At 39.2% G+C, this 22,738-nt stretch overlaps 8 protein-coding genes across 8 annotated transcripts; 6 read left to right on the forward strand and 2 right to left on the reverse strand.

The window, feature by feature from the left end:
* Positions 1-838: 838 nt before the first annotated feature.
* On the forward strand, positions 839-1,957 carry I206_103938 (uncharacterized protein; the record flags this gene model as incomplete). Its single annotated transcript, XM_019156219.2, has 3 exons — positions 839-958; positions 1,024-1,158; positions 1,223-1,957. 3 exons carry the CDS (start codon positions 839-841, stop codon positions 1,955-1,957), a joined length of 990 nt encoding a protein of 329 aa, XP_019011177.2.
* Positions 1,958-2,485: 528 nt separating this feature from the next.
* I206_103939 (uncharacterized protein) lies at positions 2,486-4,573 on the forward strand (the record flags this gene model as incomplete). The annotated part of the gene is made up of 4 exons (XM_019156218.1): positions 2,486-2,818; positions 2,936-3,995; positions 4,052-4,419; positions 4,484-4,573. The coding sequence occupies 4 exons, from the start codon at positions 2,486-2,488 to the stop codon at positions 4,571-4,573; spliced, it is 1,851 nt and encodes a 616-aa protein (XP_019011176.1).
* Positions 4,574-5,047: 474 nt separating this feature from the next.
* I206_103940 (uncharacterized protein) lies at positions 5,048-7,806 on the forward strand (the record flags this gene model as incomplete). Its single annotated transcript, XM_070202857.1, has 11 exons — positions 5,048-5,428; positions 5,521-5,630; positions 5,719-5,761; positions 5,905-5,928; positions 6,005-6,160; positions 6,218-6,385; positions 6,473-6,911; positions 6,982-7,190; positions 7,269-7,402; positions 7,467-7,681; positions 7,739-7,806. The coding sequence occupies 11 exons, from the start codon at positions 5,048-5,050 to the stop codon at positions 7,804-7,806; spliced, it is 1,947 nt and encodes a 648-aa protein (XP_070058958.1).
* Positions 7,807-8,250: 444 nt separating this feature from the next.
* Positions 8,251-9,296, forward strand: I206_103941 (uncharacterized protein; the record flags this gene model as incomplete). The annotated part of the gene is made up of 3 exons (XM_019156216.1): positions 8,251-8,362; positions 8,624-9,138; positions 9,225-9,296. 3 exons carry the CDS (start codon positions 8,251-8,253, stop codon positions 9,294-9,296), a joined length of 699 nt encoding a protein of 232 aa, XP_019011174.1.
* Positions 9,297-9,791: 495 nt separating this feature from the next.
* On the reverse strand, positions 9,792-10,775 carry I206_103942 (uncharacterized protein; the record flags this gene model as incomplete). Its single annotated transcript, XM_019156215.1, has 4 exons — positions 9,792-9,850; positions 9,965-10,076; positions 10,260-10,392; positions 10,600-10,775. The coding sequence occupies 4 exons, from the start codon at positions 10,773-10,775 to the stop codon at positions 9,792-9,794; spliced, it is 480 nt and encodes a 159-aa protein (XP_019011173.1).
* Positions 10,776-11,339: 564 nt separating this feature from the next.
* On the forward strand, positions 11,340-14,275 carry I206_103943 (uncharacterized protein; the record flags this gene model as incomplete). The annotated part of the gene is made up of 2 exons (XM_019156214.1): positions 11,340-13,421; positions 13,505-14,275. The coding sequence occupies 2 exons, from the start codon at positions 11,340-11,342 to the stop codon at positions 14,273-14,275; spliced, it is 2,853 nt and encodes a 950-aa protein (XP_019011172.1).
* Positions 14,276-15,128: 853 nt separating this feature from the next.
* I206_103944 (ornithine-oxo-acid transaminase) lies at positions 15,129-17,228 on the forward strand (the record flags this gene model as incomplete). Its single annotated transcript, XM_019156213.1, has 11 exons — positions 15,129-15,235; positions 15,311-15,334; positions 15,448-15,525; positions 15,604-15,638; positions 15,696-16,137; positions 16,200-16,313; positions 16,386-16,453; positions 16,514-16,595; positions 16,666-16,932; positions 17,012-17,102; positions 17,166-17,228. 11 exons carry the CDS (start codon positions 15,129-15,131, stop codon positions 17,226-17,228), a joined length of 1,371 nt encoding a protein of 456 aa, XP_019011171.1.
* Positions 17,229-17,551: 323 nt separating this feature from the next.
* On the reverse strand, positions 17,552-21,569 carry I206_103945 (calcium-transporting P-type ATPase, PMR1-type; the record flags this gene model as incomplete). The annotated part of the gene is made up of 11 exons (XM_019156212.1): positions 17,552-17,872; positions 17,987-19,132; positions 19,193-19,467; positions 19,521-19,682; positions 19,735-19,879; positions 19,951-20,024; positions 20,080-20,354; positions 20,415-20,443; positions 20,499-20,551; positions 20,634-20,886; positions 21,006-21,569. 11 exons carry the CDS (start codon positions 21,567-21,569, stop codon positions 17,552-17,554), a joined length of 3,297 nt encoding a protein of 1,098 aa, XP_019011170.1.
* Between the last annotated feature and the right edge of the window lie 1,169 nt (positions 21,570-22,738).

A 22,738-nucleotide genomic window follows, 5' to 3' on the forward strand; every position in this document is an offset into this window, starting at 1 on the left:
GAAGACGATGTGTTTCAAGTGGGCTAGAGTTGATGTCATGATGAGTACGAGTGAGATGAAGGAAACGAAGCAAAGTCAGAGAATGGATTGAGCTAAAGTTGAATCATTTCAGAATTTGAAAGCAGTAAGATAAAGTGGAATATAGAGGGAAACTCAGACTGCTACTTACGTCCTCCTATGTCACCTAGAACAGATTGAGGAAGGAATTGAGATAACGAGGTGACCTGCTGTATAACGATGAATCAGCTCGATGTCAGACAAGTTCGACTTTAGTCTGAGTCATGGATGTTTGAGTTTTGGGTATCAGGTAGTTTTTTGGTATATTTCTGTTATCTCTCACGATCACTCGGTAGCAGAACTGAATTGTTACATCATTGAAGGGCAAGGAGGAGGAACGGGGAAGGGGGAAAATGACTATGATTCGAAGCACAGCATGAGGGATAGGTACTTACTGTATTGTGAAGCGGACTTTGCAGATGATTCCAACAAAGGACTCCGCTTGGTCACTTGATATTGAAGTTATAGCATGATGTGAGCTTATGTGAAAGAGAAAGAAGGAATTAGGTAGCAAAATTAATAGCTCGACCCTATTTGTACTCATGATCTGTTGCATCCCGTTTGGTGTGATATCAAGATTAGGATTATTGCCGATGAATTACCGTTACGTGGCACTCACCGCGACACGTGGTCAGATGCGGTTGTTTGCCACCCGAGTGCACTACCGTTGTAAATGTAAATAGATTATCTCGACCGCTATATCAATTTGCCCAAGATTTATCTTCTCTCATCATAGGAACACATCTCGACTGCAACCCAAATCAATAATTACAACGCTATCATGGGTGCCGATGGTGGATCTATCCCCGATAGAAGGGATTTAGTTCGTACAAAGGCTCAAGCTGGCACAACTGATAAATCTTTACTGAGGGAGTTGTACGTTCTTTGTGCGTTGAGTAAAGTAAGTGGTACCGTGGTTTTCTCCGAGAGAAAATAGTATGCTGATCATATACAACGGCTCTGCAGAAACCTTTGAACCGACCAGTAGTGACGGATCCATTGGGCAAGCTATACAATAAAGACGCTATATTGGAGTATTTTATAGATAAATCCAAATATGGTGACGGTGAACAGATTTGTGGTCATCTGAAAGGTATCAAGGTAAGTCCCTCCAGTGATTGGTTAGCGCATATAGATATCACCGCTAAACGACTCACATCCACAGGATTTGATCAATCTCAACTTGACACCAAATCCCGAATACGCTCCTCCGACAGCAACTGCTGTATCTCAATATACCAAAACCCCCTTCATTTGCCCTTTATCAATGCGAGAGATGTCAGGTGTGATACCTTTCATAGCTATCAAATCTTGCGGATGTGTTTTCTCAGACGCAGCTATTAGAGGAATAATACCGAACCTTACAAAAGGTATAACAGCAAAGACAATCGAGAACGAGTTGACTCCGGAACAACCGAAATCGGTGATATCGGAAGGAGATAACAAGGAAATAGCATGTCCAAATTGCGGTAAATCTTTTGATCCAAGACCAACGAGTGCCATCTTACCTATAAATCCACCCAAGGAAACTCAAGATCTCTTGTTGGAAAATCTATTGATTGCTAGAGCTTCAGCTAAATCATCGAAAAAGCGTAAGAATGCCGAAAAGATAGATGGAGATTCGATAGGAAAACCTGTAACTAAAGCATCTAAGATCTCTGCGGAAGATGGTAAATCCCCGATACCGAGGGTGAATTCACCTTCGATAAGTGCCAATTCAAACGGAGGATCAGGAATGCCTAGATCTGTTCAAGAGAAATTAGCGGAGCAAGAGAGAAAGAGATTGAAAGCTCAAGAAGGCATGAGTGAAGCTGTTAAAGCAATGTTCAAACCCAAAAACGAAGGCAAGAAGAGTGGTGCAGATGAGTTTTTCGGAAGGACATTTACGAGGGTGAGTTGATCCCTTGAGCGAATGTGCATGATGGTTACAGCTGATACTTTCTTCTACCCGTAGTATGCGGCTTGAATAAGGTAATCAATACGGAAAAGGAGGTAGCATTAAGCTGTTTCTTTGGATCATTGAAGATTGTGTGAGCATTGGCTTGTTTATAAATCTGTTGTATAGATTCTGTAACATGCATTAACCATCAAAGCTATCTATCTGGGTGCGATTGACATTATAGTAATGATAAATGCATCGGCTCATTCAAAAAATCATCTCTCGCATCCTCAGCCTCTGCAGCTGGCCGGCGGCGATACATATAGCATGTAGGCTATCCGATCATCAAGTTGAGTCAACTTGTATTGATCGATTCAAAGGCACATCAACGCACAGACATGTGTCATTACCTAATCATTCCATCGATGCATTCATCAATCCATTTATTTTCACCCGTATTGCATTAAAATACTAACTCTTATTTGAAAGCTGTTATAAGCTCCCTATTTCAGCATCTTCCAAATCTGTATTGATCCTTGCAACGACATTATGGAACCTTCATCTCCAACACCTTATCGGGATTCTACCTCACTTATTCCCTCTTCCCCTCTTCAACCTGGTCAATTCAGAAAAGGCCATCTGCGATCATCTTCAAGAGAAACTATCTTGAAAGGATTATCGAATTGGAGAAGACAGGCTAAATCAACTTCAACATCTAATACCGGTCTTTCGATTCATTCTGACATCAATTACAATGAGTCAAGACAAATTTTCAAGGTTGAAAAATCAAAATCGACGCAGGGGTCAAGCTCAAAGAGACTGGGTCTAGGTATGGGCATGAGAGGAACGCCTGCCAAGAAGATTAAAAGGAGTAGTAAAGCAGTATGTCCAGCTCTCTCTTCCGAGATTCGATGTCAATCTACTCCCATCCTTCTAATTGACAAGACTCGACGACCACCATCGGATATACATGGTAAGCTGACGTCAGCATCATCGTAGAGCATAGGAACAATGTCCACGCCGCGTATGAGGAAGCATTCGCAGCCAGACGGACAATCCTCAGAACAAAGCGAACGATCTACAACAGCTTCGTCGGATGCTCTGGAATCAGGAGAAGAAATCACTTCCCCTAGTATATCTGATCCTGAAACTTCTCGTATCGTTCCAAGAAGTTACAGAAGTGATAATCCCACATTATCGAGTCACAATGCCACTTATGATATGCTGTCATCGTCTTCAACGAGGACAGCGAGGAACGACTACATTTTTACAGGTAAAGACTTCATTATTCCTCTGAACGACGCTTCGTCTACGCGACATGATACATCAGTACAATCAACTCCTCATCCCTCGGAAGACCCTGCAATTATTAGTGAACCCGATTCAACCCCCCGCTCGAGATTTATAGTAATGCAGAATCAAGGACAAGTTCCCAACAATCACGATTTGGAGTTCTCCATACCGCTCAACGACATCACGCAGCCATCAGTATCTCGGAGACAGCAACATATGGGCAGATCATCCAGTGGTTCTAGTAAGATCAAACAGAGAGTGTCAACGCCCAGAAAGATACCTGGGATGCAGTCAACACCCTCAGTATCGGCATCCTCCGTTGACGACACCGACAGAGTGGGACCTGATGCTGACTTCTTTATCAATCCATCACCACGCAATGACCAGGACATCGAAGACGACTCATCGATCGAGACCATTCGCGGTAATAAAGCAGCTGTCCTCTCACCATCTGAAATGCAGGAGGATATGACTTTCGTGGCAACTCGAAGGGGGCAGGAGCTTGGTCAAATAACCGAGACAGGCGTCCGCGAAACGATCTCATATAACTCAAATCGCAACACTGACATCGCTCTAGGGGATCATAATGTCGTCAACAGCGAATCTCACAATGAAGTCTGCTTCGAAGTACCGCATACGCCTCCCGCAAACCTCTCAGTAATAACTCCTAGCAAAGAGCCAATCAGCTCATCGGAAGCGCCTTTAACTCCCACCGATGTAGACGATACATCTTATGGATTTGGGTGGTTGCAGGTCTTTGTGCAAGGTCAGGATGCAGCCTGTGGCCTCAAATCCATATCGCTTATGTCCCTTTATTGACAGATAAAATACCTCGACCATTCCGCTTATCGTCGGAACCCGATTCTTCACTGGCGCCGACAACACCTTCGTCGTTAACGTTCTCATCACGGTCAGAACCAGATGTCCATGAATCCGGAAGAAGCGATATTTCTTCCCCTCCATCAACCGTAAGTATCGAGATGTCAAAAGGGAAATGGCGAGGAGCGGAGGCCCTCAAGCGTATGGAGGGCGGCCTCTATCCTCAACCCGATCTGGAAGAGCTCGATCCAATTCACAATCACACTAGCGAAAAGGAGAAAAGACGTCGGACTGGGCTCAATAAGCAAGGGACCGAAATGGCGACGCGGGAAAAGAGGATACCTCCTGAGCAGGTTCCCAAGTTGACACCCGTGAGCTCAAGTTCTTGCTCAAACATAAGCAGGGGAACGCTGAATCCTTCATATATGGTGATAGGATGTCATGGATGCTCGCCAAGATCGAATAGCACATTATATCGATCTAGCTGAGAATTATAAGTTGAACATTGAATATGTACTTTGGTAGATTTCAAGCGATGTCACCCCCATGTCATGTCGCTTTTCTTTTTTCCAGAATCGGCATCTCGTTATCTGTTCGACAAGTACTCGCGTGCAATGTCATTCCGACAGGTGCGGAGATTTTTATTCCTACGGCGAGATCTCTGAGAGCTTCGTTCCGACAATACCGGCCGAAATGTTAATCGGTCGGCCGATGACGGCTTTCACCGATGATATTGTGTCATGTTTTTGTTATTAACGAGATACGTTTGGTTAGAGATTCATTGGAACGGCAAGTCGTAGACGATATACATCTTTTGAGTCGATGATCTGTAATGTGCTTGGATATATTCTGTAAAGTTCAATGTATATAAAATTGAGATAATTGACATCGTACTTGTGAATCTTCAGTCTGAATCAAATAAGATAGAAATCAGATCGTGGCATAAAGAAGATAATATGAAGATATAAGGATAATTGTGCGACTCGATTTTCTTCTAAGATGAATAATAATAATTTGAAAATTTCACAAAATTCACAAGATGGTCCTTCTAAATTATCTCAAAATATTACAACTAATGGATTAGAAAGATCAGGTTCAAGAATTTCAAATGCATTAAATAGAATACAATCTACAGAAGCATATCCACCACCACAACAAGATGATGAAATTCAATCAATTTCTATACCTTTAAAAGATAATATTAATAATAATGATAATAAAAATGAAAAAGTATTAAAAGACGATAATAATAAAGAAATACAAATTCAAATACAAAAAGGATTAAATATTGATATCGAACATGTACCTGTTGAAGATGATCCTAGAGATTGGTCAAATAGTAAAAAATGGTTTGCACTTTTAGTTGTTACTGCTGGATTAGTAAGTTGAATTTTGTTAATGATATTGATGGATGAAAATTAATCATCTAAATAAATTGATTTTCATACTGATATGTGTGAACTTGGATATAGCTAGGTCCTATTATGGCTGCAAGTATATATAATCCTGTTATAAATGAATTAGCAGAAGAATTACATGCTAGTGAAGCTGAAACAGGCTTAAGTTTAAGTATGTATATATTGTAAGTACCGTTATCTTGTTTTGGCTTCAATTGCTTCCCCTTAAATAAAGCAATACGTAGGATTGATCCCTTTTTCATGAAATTCTAGGTTCCAAGGATGGACACCTGTAGTATGGGCTATGATATCTGAGGTAAGCCTTAATTTATGTAAATCTAAATTCGATAATTCTCCCAGTTGACAACCAATTTTTCTTATAGGTGACTGGTCGTAAAGTGAATTTTTTATTTCCTCAATTGTTTCGAGTGTCTATAACGCTGATATATATGCCATTAGCCCGTCTACCTGACTTCTTTCGCTGTAAGTAGTTAAATCGTCGCCGACTGTATATCAATGGTAAAGCTTCTTAAGCTGATATGTTGATTTGAAACCGTAGATATACATCATAGCGTTAATAGTCGCCTCTCGAGCCAATTCTATGCCTCTTCTTATCGTAATGAGAGCATTACAAGCAGTCGGTTCTGGTGCTGTCACAGCTCTTGGAGCGGGTAGTTTAGCAGATATGTATGAAATGCATGAAAGAGGTACCAAGGTAATTGAATTCCTGCTCAAGTTTATAGACTTGAGCTGACATCAAGTTGATTATCAGATGGGTTTATATTATGGACTTCCAATGCTCGGTCCAGGTGTAGCTCCTTTACTTGGTGGAGCATTAGGTCAAGCATTTGGTTGGAGAAGTATATTTTACTTTTTAGCTGCTTATGCAGGTGTAATGATGATTGCTTTCATTTTTTTCCCTGATTCATGGAGAAGAGAAGTAGGTTTTGTTCTAATAATTTAATACCTTTTTTAAAAGATTGTTCATAAACGTAAAGTTGACTAGTTATAATTTTGGAATTAATAGCGTTCAAGAATATATCAAAAAGCAATTTCAAATGCTACTAAAAGAGCTGAAATTCATTCAGCTAAAAAAGCATTAAAAAAAGAAAAGAAATTTAGAAAATTAGCAAAAGGTTCAGAAAATTTAGAAGATATACCTGCTACACCTAATGAAACTCCTAGACCAAGTGAAGAAATTACAATTACAAATATTAATAATACTTCAGATAACCAAGGTAATGATAGTGTAAGAGCTATTGAAATTGATGTAGAAAAACAACCTGGATTTTTAAAACAAGGTGAAATGAAAGTGAAAATAGGAAGAAATTGGTATGGTAAAAAGAAAATCATAAATCAGGAAGAAGAAGAATTAGTAAAACTTAGTTTTAGAGATATAAATCCTCTTCCAACTATGATTAGTGTAGTTAGAAAACCTGCAAATTCAGTTCTTTTAACTTCATCAGGTAACTAAATTAATCCTCTTATATTGTTTGCGTTTTCTTTTAAATTTACTGAATTTTTTTCTGGGGTTAGGTATTTTATTTGCTGCACAATATACAATTGTATATACTGCTTCAATAACTTTAGGAAATGCACCTTATAATTATAATTCCTTAAAAATTGGTTTAGTTTTACTTGCTTTTGGTATTGGAAGTATTTTAGCAAGTATATTAGGTGGAAGATATAGTGATTTAGTTTTAAAAAGATTAAAAAAGAAGAATGGAGGTGTAATGGCTGCTGAAGTAAATTCATTTTCTAAATTGGACAATTTTCGGAAAGCTAATTTTAATTTTGATTTTGATTTTGATTTTGATTTTTAGATGCGTCTTAAAGCTACATTTGTAGCTATGCCTTTTTTAGTATTAGGATTTTTAGCATATGCTTGGATAGCAGAAGAAAAAGTTCATATAGCTGCAATTGTTGTCAGTTTAGTAATTTCAGGATTCGCATTATTGTAAGTTTGATTCACGATATTATACTTTTAATTGTTTAAAATCCTGATTATATTGGATTTTCAGATGGATTTATTCTTCAACATTAGCTTATTTAGTTGATGCTAATCCTGGAATATCATCTTCTGCTGTATCTTTAAATTCACTTTTTAGAGGTACTATGGCTTGTGTAATGTCACAAATTGCTGTTCCAATTAGAAATGGTATAGGAGATGGAGGATTATATACACTTTTTGCTGGATTGTTAGCATTGAGTTGTGGGGCTTTAGTCTTACTTGCATGTGAGTTTCAATGAATCTAGTAATTACAATAAGCTGATGTGATTTTTGAATTTTTAGATAAAGGTGAAAGATGGAGAAATGGTCAACCTAAATCACCGAAGAAAGAGAAGGAAGCGAATAAGTGATCATATAATATAAACTGAAGGGGCATTGCATAAACTTATGTATTTTCATTGTAATTGTATAATTATTATTTGCTAGGCTGTTGGGCAATTGATATAAATCCAATCATCGTGCTCCTTTGAGAATCACGACTTGATTGCGAATTTCACGAGTATAATTGACTTTGAATAATTGAGATTCTCATTATCTTGTTGTTTTCCGAGAAGTAATGATAGATTGCTTGACGCGTCGAAAAATCATTTATTCACCCAGAAACGTCATTTTCAGGGTTAATTCGGGAAACAAGAGGAATGTGCCACTTTCGGTAATAATCAGCCACTCTTGTACATCAACCCTCCTTCCCCACCTTGAACCTGTCAACAACTAATCATCAACATATCATATCTTACACTTATAATTCTAATCTAGGTTATATATAGTAATCAAAGTCGATAAACTCAATCAAGATGTTAAGTACTATTAGACCTACCCTCATGGGTACGGCCGCTTCTATACCGACTAGACTCGCTTTCCGACAATTCGGTGCTTCTTTGATAGTTGCGAAGAAGAAGGTTATCGGTGAGTGTGGGAGTCTTCATGATGTTTTAGCGGTGTACTTTAAAGGAGGATCAATGAGATTTGAGGGCGGTGTGGAAAGTCAAGTGGTTGTTGGTTTGATCATTCGTCTTCCGTACGAATCCTTGGGTCTTGTCGCGTGATCAAACACTCAAAGGCATGGCGGTATAGCCATTCCAGTCGTGTATATCTTTTATTTTGGTCGGGACTCGTTCTCATGCGAAAGGAATTCAGCTGACCTGAGTGCGTTTTATTAATTCCTAGATCCAACTTTACCTGTTCCTCCAAAAGGTCCACCATCAGCATATACACTTTTTTTTAAAGAATTTGTACTTAATCCAACTAATCAAATTAAAAATTCAGAAGGTAAATTAGATGTTAAACAAATAGCAACAGAAGCAGGTAAATCATGGTCTTTAATAAATTTAACAGATAAAAAAAATTTTGAATTAAAATCATCAAATTTAAGAAAAGAATATGAAATTAATTTAAAAAATTTTTGGGAATCAACTACACCTGAAACTAGATTAGAAATTGAAAAATTAACAGGAAAAAAAATTAAATCACCAGGAGGTAAAAAAGCATATAAAAAAACAATTGAACAAAGACAAGGTAATCCTGGAAAACCTTTAACACCTTATTTTGCATTTGCAAAAGAAATTAGAGATTCAAATCAAATTAATAATATTCCTGAAAATTTAACTTCAACTGAAAAATTAGGTTATATAGCTAAAGAAACTGGAAAATTATGGAAAGAATTAACTGAAGAAGCTCAACAGGTGAGTTTTTTTTTAATTAAAATATCAATTCCTGAGGAGGAGAAGTTTACTGATAAATCGGTTTTTTTTTCCCTTGACCAACGTAGAAATACAAAGATACTTATGCAGCTGCTAAGGAGAAATGGGAAGCTTGGAAAGTGACTCAAAAGGATCTCTAAGAAGGTATTCAAGATGATCCTTATTTGGTATAAGCGCCTTCTTTCAAAGTCAGGTGATGGAGTCGATATGGGATCAAGAATCTAGGACTCTTCGGTAATCTAGCAAAGATGGGAACTTTTTTGATTTCGAGTAATTTATGCAGTTTTCAATTTGTAATTATACCCTTCTTCTTGATATATACAGATATATACAATTATACAGGTGAATATAGTGAAAGAAGTCGAATGAAATGAAACAATAATACCTCTCCACCTTTGACATCTTGTATCACATCACATAAGGTATTGCAATAATGTTGTAGTTGCAATTAGTGCGTGTTTACGCAGGCGTGCATCTTGGGTCATACAATACGAAAGATCAGTAGTATAGATGCCAATTAAGACTTTCGAACCCTGCAGGCAATATCCGAAATATTTGTTTTTGCATGACATCTTCCTTTGAATAATTTAATCACTATAAAGCAATTGATCTATTGTATGCAAACGGAAGATAGCCTAGTGGTGACCACCACCGTGGAGAAGAGCTTCGTCACCTTGGAAGTTAAGGGTGTAGACTGTTGAAGCGAGAAATAAACAAGTCAGCATGAAAAAGATCAGAATCGTGATTGATTAATTGTTCAAAGCATGAATAGAGGGAATAATAGTATGTAATAAGAAAGATAACTCACCTGAACCGCATTCTGGGCATCGGTGGTTCTTAAGTTCAGTGTTGACGTTGAGCCAGATGGTATCGTGAGAATCGGCTGGGTAACCGGTACAACCAACTTGTCTTTCTGGGTACTACATGAATGGACAAACGGATATTAGCGAATGACGTGTTTCGTTCACTAAGTGATGATGTTCTGCTTTTTGGTTTTGAATCTTCGTAGTATTTAAACACAAGTATTTCTCTTCCCTCTTTCGTTTCGTACCGAAATTCCTTCAAGCAGAGTGGGGGTTACAGGATGACTGATGACAACTCACCAATGAATAGACAGGGATAGGTTCAGCAACGGTACCTAATCTGGTGATTTCAAGGGGTCTCATATCGAAAACATCAACACCTTCAAGTTTACCAAGAAGTTCGAATCGTTCAATACCAGTAGATTGAGCTTCGCTGTTGATTGTGATGAAATAAATCATAAGAATAGACATATTGTATTATGATAAATTGGTGGTAAGATTCGACATTAAACACAAATGGATGAAAACAACAAATCAGCGTTCGTTCTTATACAGACATATATACATAATCTCATTTGCCCAGACAGAGTTTCAAGCTCGCCTTCTAATGGTAGCGTGAATTGCGTGAAATGTCACTCACTCAGTTGGGACTTCACCAGCTTTAGCACCAGGACCTAATAATTGAGGAGGACCATGACCTGCACTTCTGTTGGCTGAAACGGTGAAAGTTCTAGCGAAGTTAATTTGCTTTTGAGCAACGATAGGTCGTCTGAGTGCTGGGGAGATAGCTTTGAATGATCTAAGAATGGAAGCCATTTTGAGGAATTGACAGAATTGAGTGGTGAGTAATTAGTAATTGAAGATATACAAAGGTAAAATACAAGTAACTAAAGCACCACTTTTTGTTGAATTCTCACAATTAGCAACATATAAAGCTTAAATGCTAAGGATATATGATAGCGTGGTAGTTTACGCAAATCAGCATTGGCTAAAATCATTAGTATTTCCGGTTGAACCCGACTAATTAACTGTATGGTGAGTTGGAATATCGGAATTATGAATGTGGCACTTGAATATATACTCTTTGAGCGTGCGTGACTTTAATTAGTATTAATCTAATATGATTGTAGTACGCGTCATGTCGGCCGGTGAAACATTACTTTGCACAAAGAAAGATTGATTAGTCAAAGATCGCCGAATTCAACCCAATATTAATCATCCTATTATATGACAACTTGACGTAGAAGTCAATATCCTCAAAGAAGTGCTTGACTTATGGGGCGAGCTGACAGTCAGTGGACATTACACTGGACGCAGTGAGTTGAGTTTCACATCCAATTCAACCTTGGTTTTACTCATGACGTGCATTCAAATTTGCAGATGTCCCGTTCAACACCCAAGTCAAGCTATCAACCCGATCCGAATGGATGGATAAATACAGCTCCTTCTTCTTCCTCCAATCTTTCAACTAAACGAAAACTTACTCAAAGACCACTCGTATCGTTCAATCATGGAATAGCTACTCCTCTAAGTTCAGGCTATAAGAAATCATCTACACCTAGAAACGCTCAAAGTGGGCCCGGACCTACATCAACTGCTAATCTTCGAAAGAGACTATACGACCAGACTCCCACAATCAAAAGTAAGCAGGGTAATCTGAATTCATTTCTACACACTCCTTCATCAACTGGTTTATTGAAATATAAAGGAAAGACCAAGGAGCAAAATAATGAATCAAGGTTACCCCTAAGTCAAATTGATAGTCCTATACCTTCAACTGGTACTGCAGATGGTCTTGTTTTTGAAAATCTGAATTATAAGAGCGGTCTGGGGAGAGGAAGTAGGCTGAAAGTATATCGGGATGACTTCTGGGGTTCAAGTGATAATGAGTATGAGCCAGATTTAGCTCAAGAAGCGGGTAGAACGATCGACCGCCATCGGAAAGAGAAGGGTTGGATGACAGAAAATCGAAATAAGGACGAGGAGCAAAATAATGATGAAATGCGTAAACACCAAGAGGGGAACATACAAGTGGAAGGTCATAACGAGGTTTCCCCGGGTGGTCGGGGAAATTCACAGCATGAAATGTCAACAACAAAACTTCTTCTAACAGCCATACCGAAATCTTTACCGCCTCCAGCACAATCGACTCGTTCCCATGACAGAACTCTCCCTGCTCCTGCCGTGGCGACCCATCCCCCACCGACGCGCTCCCATCATAACTCAATAGCTGCTCAGGGGTCATCATCATTACCCGAACTCACACCTTCGCTTTCACCAGAACCAGAAACCGAACCCACTCAACCTCGAGAAAAGTCGTCATCGCCAAATATGTTTGACCGTCTACCAGACAAGACACCCTCGCGACCATTGGAAATATATACCTCGCCACCGCCACCGATAACACCTGTTCCAGAATACGTACTTTACAATCATAGGCAGATGAATCATCGGAATCCCTCCCAATTCGCTGCCATACCTTCACCATGGAGAAGACAACAGCGACCCGAGGAAAACGAACCCAATGGTGGGGAACCCCTTGTAGCCGAGCAAAGCAAACCGGGCAATGCGAAATCCAATAAGGATGTTAGTAAAAGGGATGATGTCGATAGAAGGGTATGGACTGCTGCGCATGAGAATCGATATAAGAGTCCAGTAGCAGTGGAGAAACGACTAGAGAAGAAATTGGTGGAACTCAGCTCGTCCGATCCGCCCTCCGAGCTGGCTGTCGAGATAGAGGACGATCCGATCGTAAAGGTACCATCCATCGTAGATCCCGTTCACACCCCTGTAAGGAGGAGTAAGATGAATGCAAAGAGAGAATCAAGACAGGCTTTGACGCCTCTTAAACCCAACCAGGCGGGCAATCCAATTAAAGCCTCAAGCACACTCAAGAAACCCCTGCGCAGATCTCCTCTCACTCCTCGAAAGAGAGCGAAGAGATCTGTCGTTACATCCTTACCTCGAACATCGGTCGTACGTGGTGAAAGGGAAAGATCCATTTCTCCATCCCCTGTCAAAACGATGTCTAGGCCTTTCCTAAGGTTATCTGGAAAATCACCTTCACCTGATCATCAGATTCCTTCCTTGCCTACTACGCCACGGAAAGCCGCCGCTGAGAAGTACCATCAAATTACACCACCGAAATCGACAAGGCCGGCTATGGCTGAAAGGCAGGAAACCCTGTTCATACTGCCCGATCCGCCCTGTCAACCCCTTTTCCCTCCCAAAAGCCCACCTCAAAAGGGGTATAGGAGTTGGAGACCCGCTGAAATGGAACCTGAAACTCTGTTAGATTGGGGTCTGGAGCCTGAGGGCGCTGAAGACGCTATAGCAGATATCCAGAAATCGCCTCAGCAGGAAGGCAGTCAATCGCCTGAACCTCCCTTATTCAGCCCTGCTGGGTCACCGGTACGTGAAGAGCGAAGACCCAGTTTGGGACAAAGATGGTCAAGCAAAAGTGTAAGTGCACTCGGTTGTGCTTGTCAACATTTGGTGAGAGGCAAGGAATGCTGATGCTTTCTAATCTGATTCCGATGAGATAGATCGAGCCCACTGCTATGTCACAGGACTTTCCGAGATTGTTCCCGTCGTCTCCGTCTGAAAACGACAGGTCGCTACCACCTTCTTCGCCACCGCTCAATCGCATCGCTCCCAAAGTCAACGATGGACTCACTCCCCGATCAGCATCGAAGTCAAAATGGAATCACCTTCAACGAGGTATACTAGCTTCTGCTCCATCGACTTCATTACCACGTGACACTCATTCCCCCAAGATTAAGACCTCTCAGAAGAAGGGCAAATCTCGAGCGACTGACGAAAGAGAACAAAGTCAGCTGGCCGCATTTGGCTTCTTCGGAGATCGACGATCCAAGAAGCTCAAGAGGGACTTTGCGAAGAAGTGGGAAGATGAAGAGGACGTTGATGTCCCGGAAGATGAATATGCTCTTCAAGGGGAAACGTCGCAAGATGCCGAAGTGCTTAGTGCGAAGGAAGGCAGAGAGATGAGTAGAGTGCCTGAAGCCCCTTATCATCCTGCTCTCCGTCCAGCCGGTGTGCGGGAGATGGAACGGAGGAAGGAACGTGAGCGACACAAAGCGCAAGATGTCATGAACATATCCGGGATGAAGCGTAAAGCCTCTCCAGCGCCTGAACTCGAAGAACCTCCTTTATTCGATAGCGGGATGGACAGCTCGTTAAACATCAGTCATACGAGCAGTTCACAAACTAGTTCGTCTAGAACACCTGGTTCAACTAAAGATTGGTGGGATCGATTAGGTGATAGGCGAGCTAGCGAATTTGTTACAATGGAATAATTTCTTTTTGCATGTTGTAATTTTTGACTGATTCGTTACAAATTAATCGCTTGACACGTATCTAAATAGTTGTATATGTATATGCATTCGTGAATATCCACCTTATACTCTCATGAACATCAAATGAGATGCTTCGGTTGATTTGACAACAATATCGAGTAATTCGCTAAAATATGTTACCCGACCAAGCGCCTAATAATCCTGTCTTCTAAGCGCGGCAAAAGTGACATTCAATTTACTTGCAATTCAAATCACTTGATCCATTCACCTTTGAACGGCAATGCCGCCTCTAGTCTCATGACATTGATTACAAGTAAACACTTTTCAGCTTAGAAATGCTTGCACATCAAAAGATATATATTTTGAGAAAAGGGGCACCGTAGATCTTGCCAAGGCAAACTTAGGTATAATTACGTAATCCATTGAATGATGCGGCTACGCTTAATAAAACATTATGAAAATAACCGCATGACGATCTTTTAATTAGAGTCTCACAAGAAAAAAAACAATTATTGAATTAAGAAGCGCTTCTTTATTCTTCTTTCTTTTGATTTAATATTCTTTCTTCTGAACAAATAATCCAATCAATCTAATCAATCATTGTGAATACATTTATAATTACAATAAAATAAATTGATTATCAAAATCATATTATCATAATTAAACTGGTTATTTCGGAAATCAAAGTTAGAACGAAATAAAACGAAACAACTTTACTCCTTTGATTTTATTAAATTAGTAAATTAGTATTTTATTCAAAGGTGTAACAACACTTGTTTAAGTCGTTAATTCAAATTCAACTCAAATTGATTTACATCGTTTACAAAAAATATAAAGTACAGAAGAAGTAAAAATGTCCCCTGTAGCTACTCATACTCCTACTGCTCCTGCTCAACCAGTAGGTGGCAAAGCAAAGTTCTCAACTGAACAAATCATTAATCTTGAACATGAATATTCTGCGTGAGTCATCATGTAATTGATCATATTAATTACTAAAAATGCCAAGCTGATTGAACCAATTCTCAATGTTCTTAGTCACAACTATCATCCATTACCTGTGTAGGTTTATCTTATCTCGGTCTACCGAGCAGTCTAGTCCTTCTAAGGGCGAACTGCCAACTTATTACAACGTAGATAGTTGACTAATACTTTCTTTTCTGTTGATGGTATAGCTGTTTCGAACGAGGAGAAGGTGCTCATGTTTGGGATCCAGAGGGAAATGAATACCTTGATTTCTTAGCTGCTTACTCGTAAGTCGTTGATGCTTCATTTGTTTTCCATCACAAGCTATACTGGAAAGCATTAAACTAATCATCAAACTGCTACAGAGCTGTCAACCAAGGACACTGTCATCCTGACATCTGTAAGTGCAACGTAACAAAATTATGAAAATAATTATTGACAGCTTGCCATCAATTAGTAAACACCCTGATCACTCAAGCATCTAAATTAACTTTATCATCTCGAGCATTCTATTCTTCTAATCTAGGACCATTCGCAGAGAAAATAACCAAAATGTTCGGATTTGAAATGGTTTTACCTATGAATACAGGTGCAGAAGCAGTTGAAACAGCTATTAAATTAGCAAGAAAATGGGGATATGAAAAGAAAGGTATAAAAGAAGGTAAAGCTAAAGTATTATCTGTTGAAGGTAATTTCCATGGTAGAACTATTGGTATTATTTCAATGTCAACGGATCCTGAATCTAGAAATGGTTTTGGACCTTTCCTTGATAACGTTGGACCTCAATGGGATACTGGATTAATCAGATATAATCATCCTGAAGATCTTGAAAGAACATTAGAAAAATACGGTGACGAAGTTGCTGCTTTCTTAGTAGAGCCTATTCAAGGTGAAGCCGGGTGAGTAAAATCTTGTACATCATTCAGTGAATTTGTATTTGACTGATATGCTCCCCCTTTAGTATTTACGTACCTGATGATGGATACCTTGCTAAGATCCATGAGATCTGTAAGAAATACAATGTCTTGTTAATTTGTGATGAGATCCAGACTGGTCTTGCTAGAACCGGAAAAATGTGAGTAGATTCAATATCTTCAAATAAAACCAGAGATGAAAAAACTCATGCTGAGCTTTCGGTCCCTTTTAGGCTTTGTTACGAATGGGACGGTATCAAACCTGACATGGTGATTCTCGGAAAGGCCTTGTCCGGTGGTAGTGAGTATCGATCGATTAACAAGTAGTCGAATGTATGCTCATTAGAATCACGTTCATTAGTGTATCCTGTGTCTTGTGTCATGGCCAGCAAGGAGATTATGCTATGTATCAAACCCGGAGAACACGGTTCCACATACGGAGGGTAAGTTAAGATTGTAATTCATCTAGTCCCACCTTTCATAGTGCTAATTGTCCTCGGTTATTACCCGCAGTAACCCATTAGGATGTGCTGTAGCTATGACTGCCCTTGATGTACTCGTTAATGAGAACCTAGTTGAACGATCTCAGAAATTAGGAGAACTTTTCAGATCGGAATTGGCTAAATTGAATTCACCATTTATCAAAATTATTCGAGGTAGAGGATTATTTAATGGAGTAGTCATTGATGAAAAAGCTTCGAAGAAAGGTAGAACAGCATGGCAATTATGTTTATTGATGAAATCCAAAGGTTTATTGGCTAAACCTACTCATGTTAATATGTAAGTTGGAAATGCAAATCGCCATGAATTAAAGCGGAGGAGCATGACTGACAGACTCCATTCTGGCCTGGTCTAATAGTATTCGATTCGCTCCTCCTTTGGTAATCTCCGAAGAAGATGTACTTAAAGCTACCAAAATCATTGCTCAATCATTGGAAGAATTTGATATTGTAAGTCTTCAAAATGATAATTTATATTTGTTGTTGAGCTAATGGGGGTTTTCCAATATATAGATCGATCAAATTCCAGGAGATGAAGGTGAAGAGCACGATACTGTAATCGAATTAGAAGATTAAGTATGAAATTGGCAAAAATCCAAGAATAGTATTCATCATATTAGCATGGCTCAAGTTACAAATTAACATGTATCAATAAATATGCATTGAGGTAACATTTGACATTCATGAGTTCGACAAAACAGGGATATTGTTCATGAATCAAATTTTCTTTGATGGTATGGCATTATATTCCAAGTCTATATATATACTTTCTAAGTCTCCTTCTTTCGTTTAAGACAATTATCTAAATAAAAATGAATTAAATCATAATTTTCAATATGAAGGAATCGTTCTAAATTCTTTTAAAGATAGAAAGGGAATGGGATTTTTTTTTTTTCTTTTTAAACTAATCTACCAATTAAACCTTGATTATAAAAATCATTATTTTCTTCTTCTAATGAATAATTCCTTTCATAAAATCTTCTAAATTCATGTAAAATAAAACTTGTAAAAGATAAAATTAATAATAAAAATAAATCTCTTAAAGATAAAGATTCAGTTTGAAAAATATGTTGTAATAAAGGTAAATAAATTAATAATAATTGAACTAAAAAAGAAATTGTTATTGTTAAAAATAACATTTTATTTTTAAAAATTTTACATTTTAATCCACGATTTTGAATTGCTGAAATTAAATCTAAAAAAACAAATCCTGTAAATGTCTATTTAAAATTTAAAATTTAAAAATTAAAAAAATAAAAATGAAAAAAAAAACATAAAAATCAGTTCAATAATCCATTTTTTTCTTTTTTCTTTTTTTAAAATTTAATACTCACCATAGTTTGATCTCTTTTACTCATACTTCCATCACTAATTTCTTTTAAATAGATATATAAAGTACCAAATACAATCATAGTTGAAGAAAAAATAATTCTATAAATTAATTTTTTTGATAAAACATGTTCACCTTTTTTTCTTGGAGGTTTTTTCATAATTTCTTTATCAACTGGATCAACTCCTAATGCTTGTGCAGGTGGTCCATCCATTAAAATATTTATAAATAATATCTGCATTGCGTTTAATGGATTTGTTAATTTGAATAAAGTTGATAATGTTATTAAAGTTAATGCTGCAACTGCTGTTGAAAGTTGAAAACTTAAAAAATTTTGAATATTATAAAAAATTGATTTTCCTTCTTCAACTGCAGGTAAAATTGATGAAAAATCATCATCAACTAAAATTACATCTGCTGCTTCTTTTGCTACATCTGTTCCACTTTTACCCATTGAAATTCCAATATCTGCCATTTTTAATGCAGGTGAATCATTTACTCCATCTCCTGTCATTGCTACAACTGCACCTCTCATTTGCCAAGCTTTTACAATTGCCATTTTATGTCTTGGTGTAGTTCTTGCGTAAACTGATATTGTAGGTACTCTTTCAATAAGTTCTCGTTCAGATAATTGATCAACTTGACTACCTAACATACAACTTGAAGCTCCTGATATGTGATCGGCACCTCCTCGTCGAGAAGAAGAAGAAGGGTTCACTTTCAATCCTAATTGTTTCGCAATTGCTAAAGCTGTAGGTTCGGCATCTCCGGTGATCATCACCACTTGTACACCGGCACTATGTAGAGACGATATAGCGTGAGACACTCCCTTCCGAGGTGGGTCCATCATCGCTTGGAAGCCCACAAAGATGAGATCGTTCCCGTCTCCTTTCGGGAATCCATAAGCCATAGCAATCACTCGTAATCCTCTTGATGAGATCTCGGTAGCTCGGTCCAGTATAGTTTCCTGTGTGCCTTGGTCTAAAGACGGGGTCGAAGAATCTGTCACGTAGAAGTACCGACATTTGGCGATGACCTGCTCGACTGCTCCTTTCAGGTAAATCATATCCGATCCCCCATTCAATGATCCAGTTACACTCATAGTCTTGCTTTCGGAGCTAAAAGGAACCTCGCTTTTCCGAGCAAAATTCTTTATATGTTGCAAACGTCAGCAACTGATTCGCACATTCCATAGATCTTATCAGCTCACCTTTCTTTGGTCATCTGAACCTATTATCGGTAATACATTCAACAAAGCCACTTCGGTAGCTTGGCCAACATTCACACCTTGTTCATTCTTGAAAGCGTTGTTGCATATGCTCCCAACCAACGCAGTCTTCTTCAAAGCTTGAGATTGAGCAAGTTCAGGCTGATCCGGTCGTTTGGGTCCGAATGGGGACAAAGCATTGAGCAATGGTGATAGGTCAACAAGATCGTCGACAGCATACATGTGAGTAACTGTCATCTCGTTTTTGGTCAAGGTACCTACACAAGCCGGTCAGTCTACGCAACGGCTAAGGCTTCGCACGATGACCTACCTGTTTTGTCCGAGCATATCACACTGACACTACCTAAAGCTTCTACACTAGGTAACTTTTTGACAATAGCCTTTCTTTTTGACATTCTCAAGACACCCAGAGCGAGTGTCACGGTCGTCACAATAGGTAATCCTTCGGGAATAGCAGCGACCGCCAGAGATACTGGATGGAAATTAGCTGATGATTCTTCTGTTCACTACGTGAGTAAGCTTACCTCCTATCGTGAACATTTCCAACCAGTCTCGCTTTTGTAACACTCCAATCAGGAAGATGACACCTATCACACCGAAAGAGAAAAGGGAGAGTCGCTTTGCCAGATCATCCATATCCAATTGCAGGGGCGTTCGTTTCTCTTCAACCTAAGCCAGATAGGTAGACATGATCAGCTGCTTGAGATAAGAATGAGAGGCCGAGAGTAGGTGTGACTCACATCTTGCATCATCGAGAAGATCACCCCAAATTCAGTATCTTTCCCAGTTCCAACTACAATACCAGACCCATGACCTGAACCAATCGTGTTAGAGAAAGCTGTGTATAGTTGGATATCCAAAACACTTACCACTTCGAACGAGAGTACCCATAAAGGCCATGCAGTGCCTTTCGCCTAGAGCCTTTCCACCACCTTCACCATGAGTATCTTCTCCCTCTCCCCTTTCACAAATGTCCGTGTTCTTCCTTGCGGGTCTAGTCTCTCCCGTTAAGGCTGATTCGTCGATCTCAAGTGAGACGGCAGTAATCAGTCTGATATCGGCCGGTATACGATCTCCCACTGAGAAAGTGACAAGGTCTCCCGGCAGGAGAGCATTGGCGAGTGGAGTAAGTGGGTGGCCATTCCTGATATGACAACCAGTGATCAGCCGGGACGACTTCGTAAGATTAAACGGGTGGACTTACCGTATAAGATGACAATAATGCGGTACAAGCTGTGAAGGAGTAAAATTGAGCTTTGCCCATACTAAGAGCGAGATCTCAACTCACTTTGTTCAAAGCTTCTAAAGATTTCTCAGATCTTTGCTCTTGTACGAAGCCAACTACGCCCATTCTTGTTAGCTCCCAGTCCCCTATAATCCTTAATATTCATGAGATAAAATTGCTGCGTGAAAGCCGACATACCAGTCAACACTATTCCCACCGCTACCACCACACAAGCGGCATCATCATAATTGCCCATCAAAGCACTAACAACACTACTACCCAGCAAGAGCAGTATCAACGGATTTTCATAGACTTGTTTGGCGAATTTCAAGAAAAGCGGATCTGAAGGTGGTAACTCGAACTCGTTCGGACCATAGCGAGCTAATAACGCCGACAGAGAAGAGGTGGGTAAACCGGAAGTAGCGTTGGTCGAAAGCATTTGTATGGTTTCCTAAGCATTTATGACCTAGTTCAGCGTACATCGTGCTGAGAAGAGCAAATAGCATTTCTTCCGAAGATGGAATGTCGCAGGAATGCATCATTCCGATTTCGAAAGTGTCAATAACTTACATCGGTTGTCTTATGAGCGAAGATGGAACTTGGAGTTTCTCTCTGTCTTCGTTCTTTTTCTTGTCTTTTATGTTCTTCTTCAATCCTTAATTCCTCATAGTCCTTCTTACCCATAACCTTCTTCCCTATTCCTATTATTCTATCTAGATAACTTTCTTGCTCTTCAAATGTATCTTGATAATTCAATCCACCATTCGTTAATGGAAAATGAGAAGATCGAAATGGTGAAGCATTATGAGGTGAAGAATCTCTACGAAGTGAATTACTTGTTGTTCTAGGTGAATGATGAGAATGAAAAGAAGGAAAACCTTCTGTCATTGAAACCTGTCTTCTTAATGTAGTTGAATATGCATATCCACCATTATTATTTGCATTACTTGATGAAGTTGAAATTTCATTCATTTTACCAGGTTCATCAACAAGTCCACCTAAAGTAGGATCATAATTTTGAGATTGATAATCTTGACTACCTAATCCAATATTTCCATATCCTCTTGAAATTGTGTTTGATGAACTTCTACCTGGTAAACCATATGATGAAGCTGATGCACCTGGTAATGACATATTGTTTGATTTAGGAGATACTGATCTTGAAGGTGGTGGTGATCTTCTTTTGAGTGATGCAGAGGAATTCGGACGAAGTACAGAATCCATTTTAAGCGAATGACTTGTTGCCAATAAGTTTAAACAAGACTTCCGCAACCCAGATACAACAAGATGTCTCGGAAGCAGACAGAATGTGCTGCGAGTCGTGATCTTGAGCTGAGTGTTGTCTCAAGCTAATTCTCAATTGTGAATGAGATTCAAAATGATATTATGGTATAATAATGTGATGCTGCGCGTGTCTCAACGATTAACTACCCAAATACGCACAGTCCACTTTTAACGGAACGTTCAGGCGCGTTGAAACCACGAGGCGGTTTCTGCCTTTATGATGTTGTATTAACACTGCTTCAATTGGGTGGACTTGCATACACAGATGTCAAGCGAGAGTATGCCATTCATGGTCGGATCAGCAGATCTGTATGTAGATGTATGGGTGGGATCTCGAGTCATGTAAAATGTCCGTTTGGTACTGGATCATTCTGCCAGCTGGAACAGGAAGTACAGCGTTACTTGCTGCTCGTTATGAATCCGCTATTCAATCTATGAAAACGACAACTCGGTTACTTTGCCAAATCTCCAATATAGTCGAATTGTTCTTGTTGTTACTACAGACTCACACCCGAGCCTCTTGCGCACAAATAACCATCATTTACTGGACGCTGTGCTATTTGAGATAGACTTTCGATTGCTAATAAGGACATTAAGCGATTCCCTCAAACAATCGCAGACATCATGGCGTCCTTTCAGTTCGATGGTTTCATCCTCCCACCCAGTAATTTATATTCCTGCTGAGCCAGGCGATTAAAAATTACTATCGCATAAGCGTACTTCTTGGTTCTGCGCCTTTAAAGAATGAAAGCTTCTACCTTAAAGTCTCTTTCAGAATTGGATATCCTTTTTTCAGTTAGATCTTTAGGCCTTAGAGCCGTCTTATGTAGTGATCTGCAAGGGGCTGAGGAATGCATTCATCTATAAGGTGATACTAGCGAGTGTTGCAAAGTGCATGGACTGTGTAACCAAAGCTATTGACTTAACTTCGGACGATCCGATTAATCTTACCGGCCGAGATCCGAAACTCGTCAATTCCAGCGGAAGACGGACAACTGCGAGTCCAAGTTCAGCTGCAC

Source organism: Kwoniella pini, chromosome 5 (genome assembly GCF_000512605.2).
Source record: "Kwoniella pini CBS 10737 chromosome 5, complete sequence".
Taxonomy (NCBI): domain Eukaryota; kingdom Fungi; phylum Basidiomycota; class Tremellomycetes; order Tremellales; family Cryptococcaceae; genus Kwoniella; species Kwoniella pini.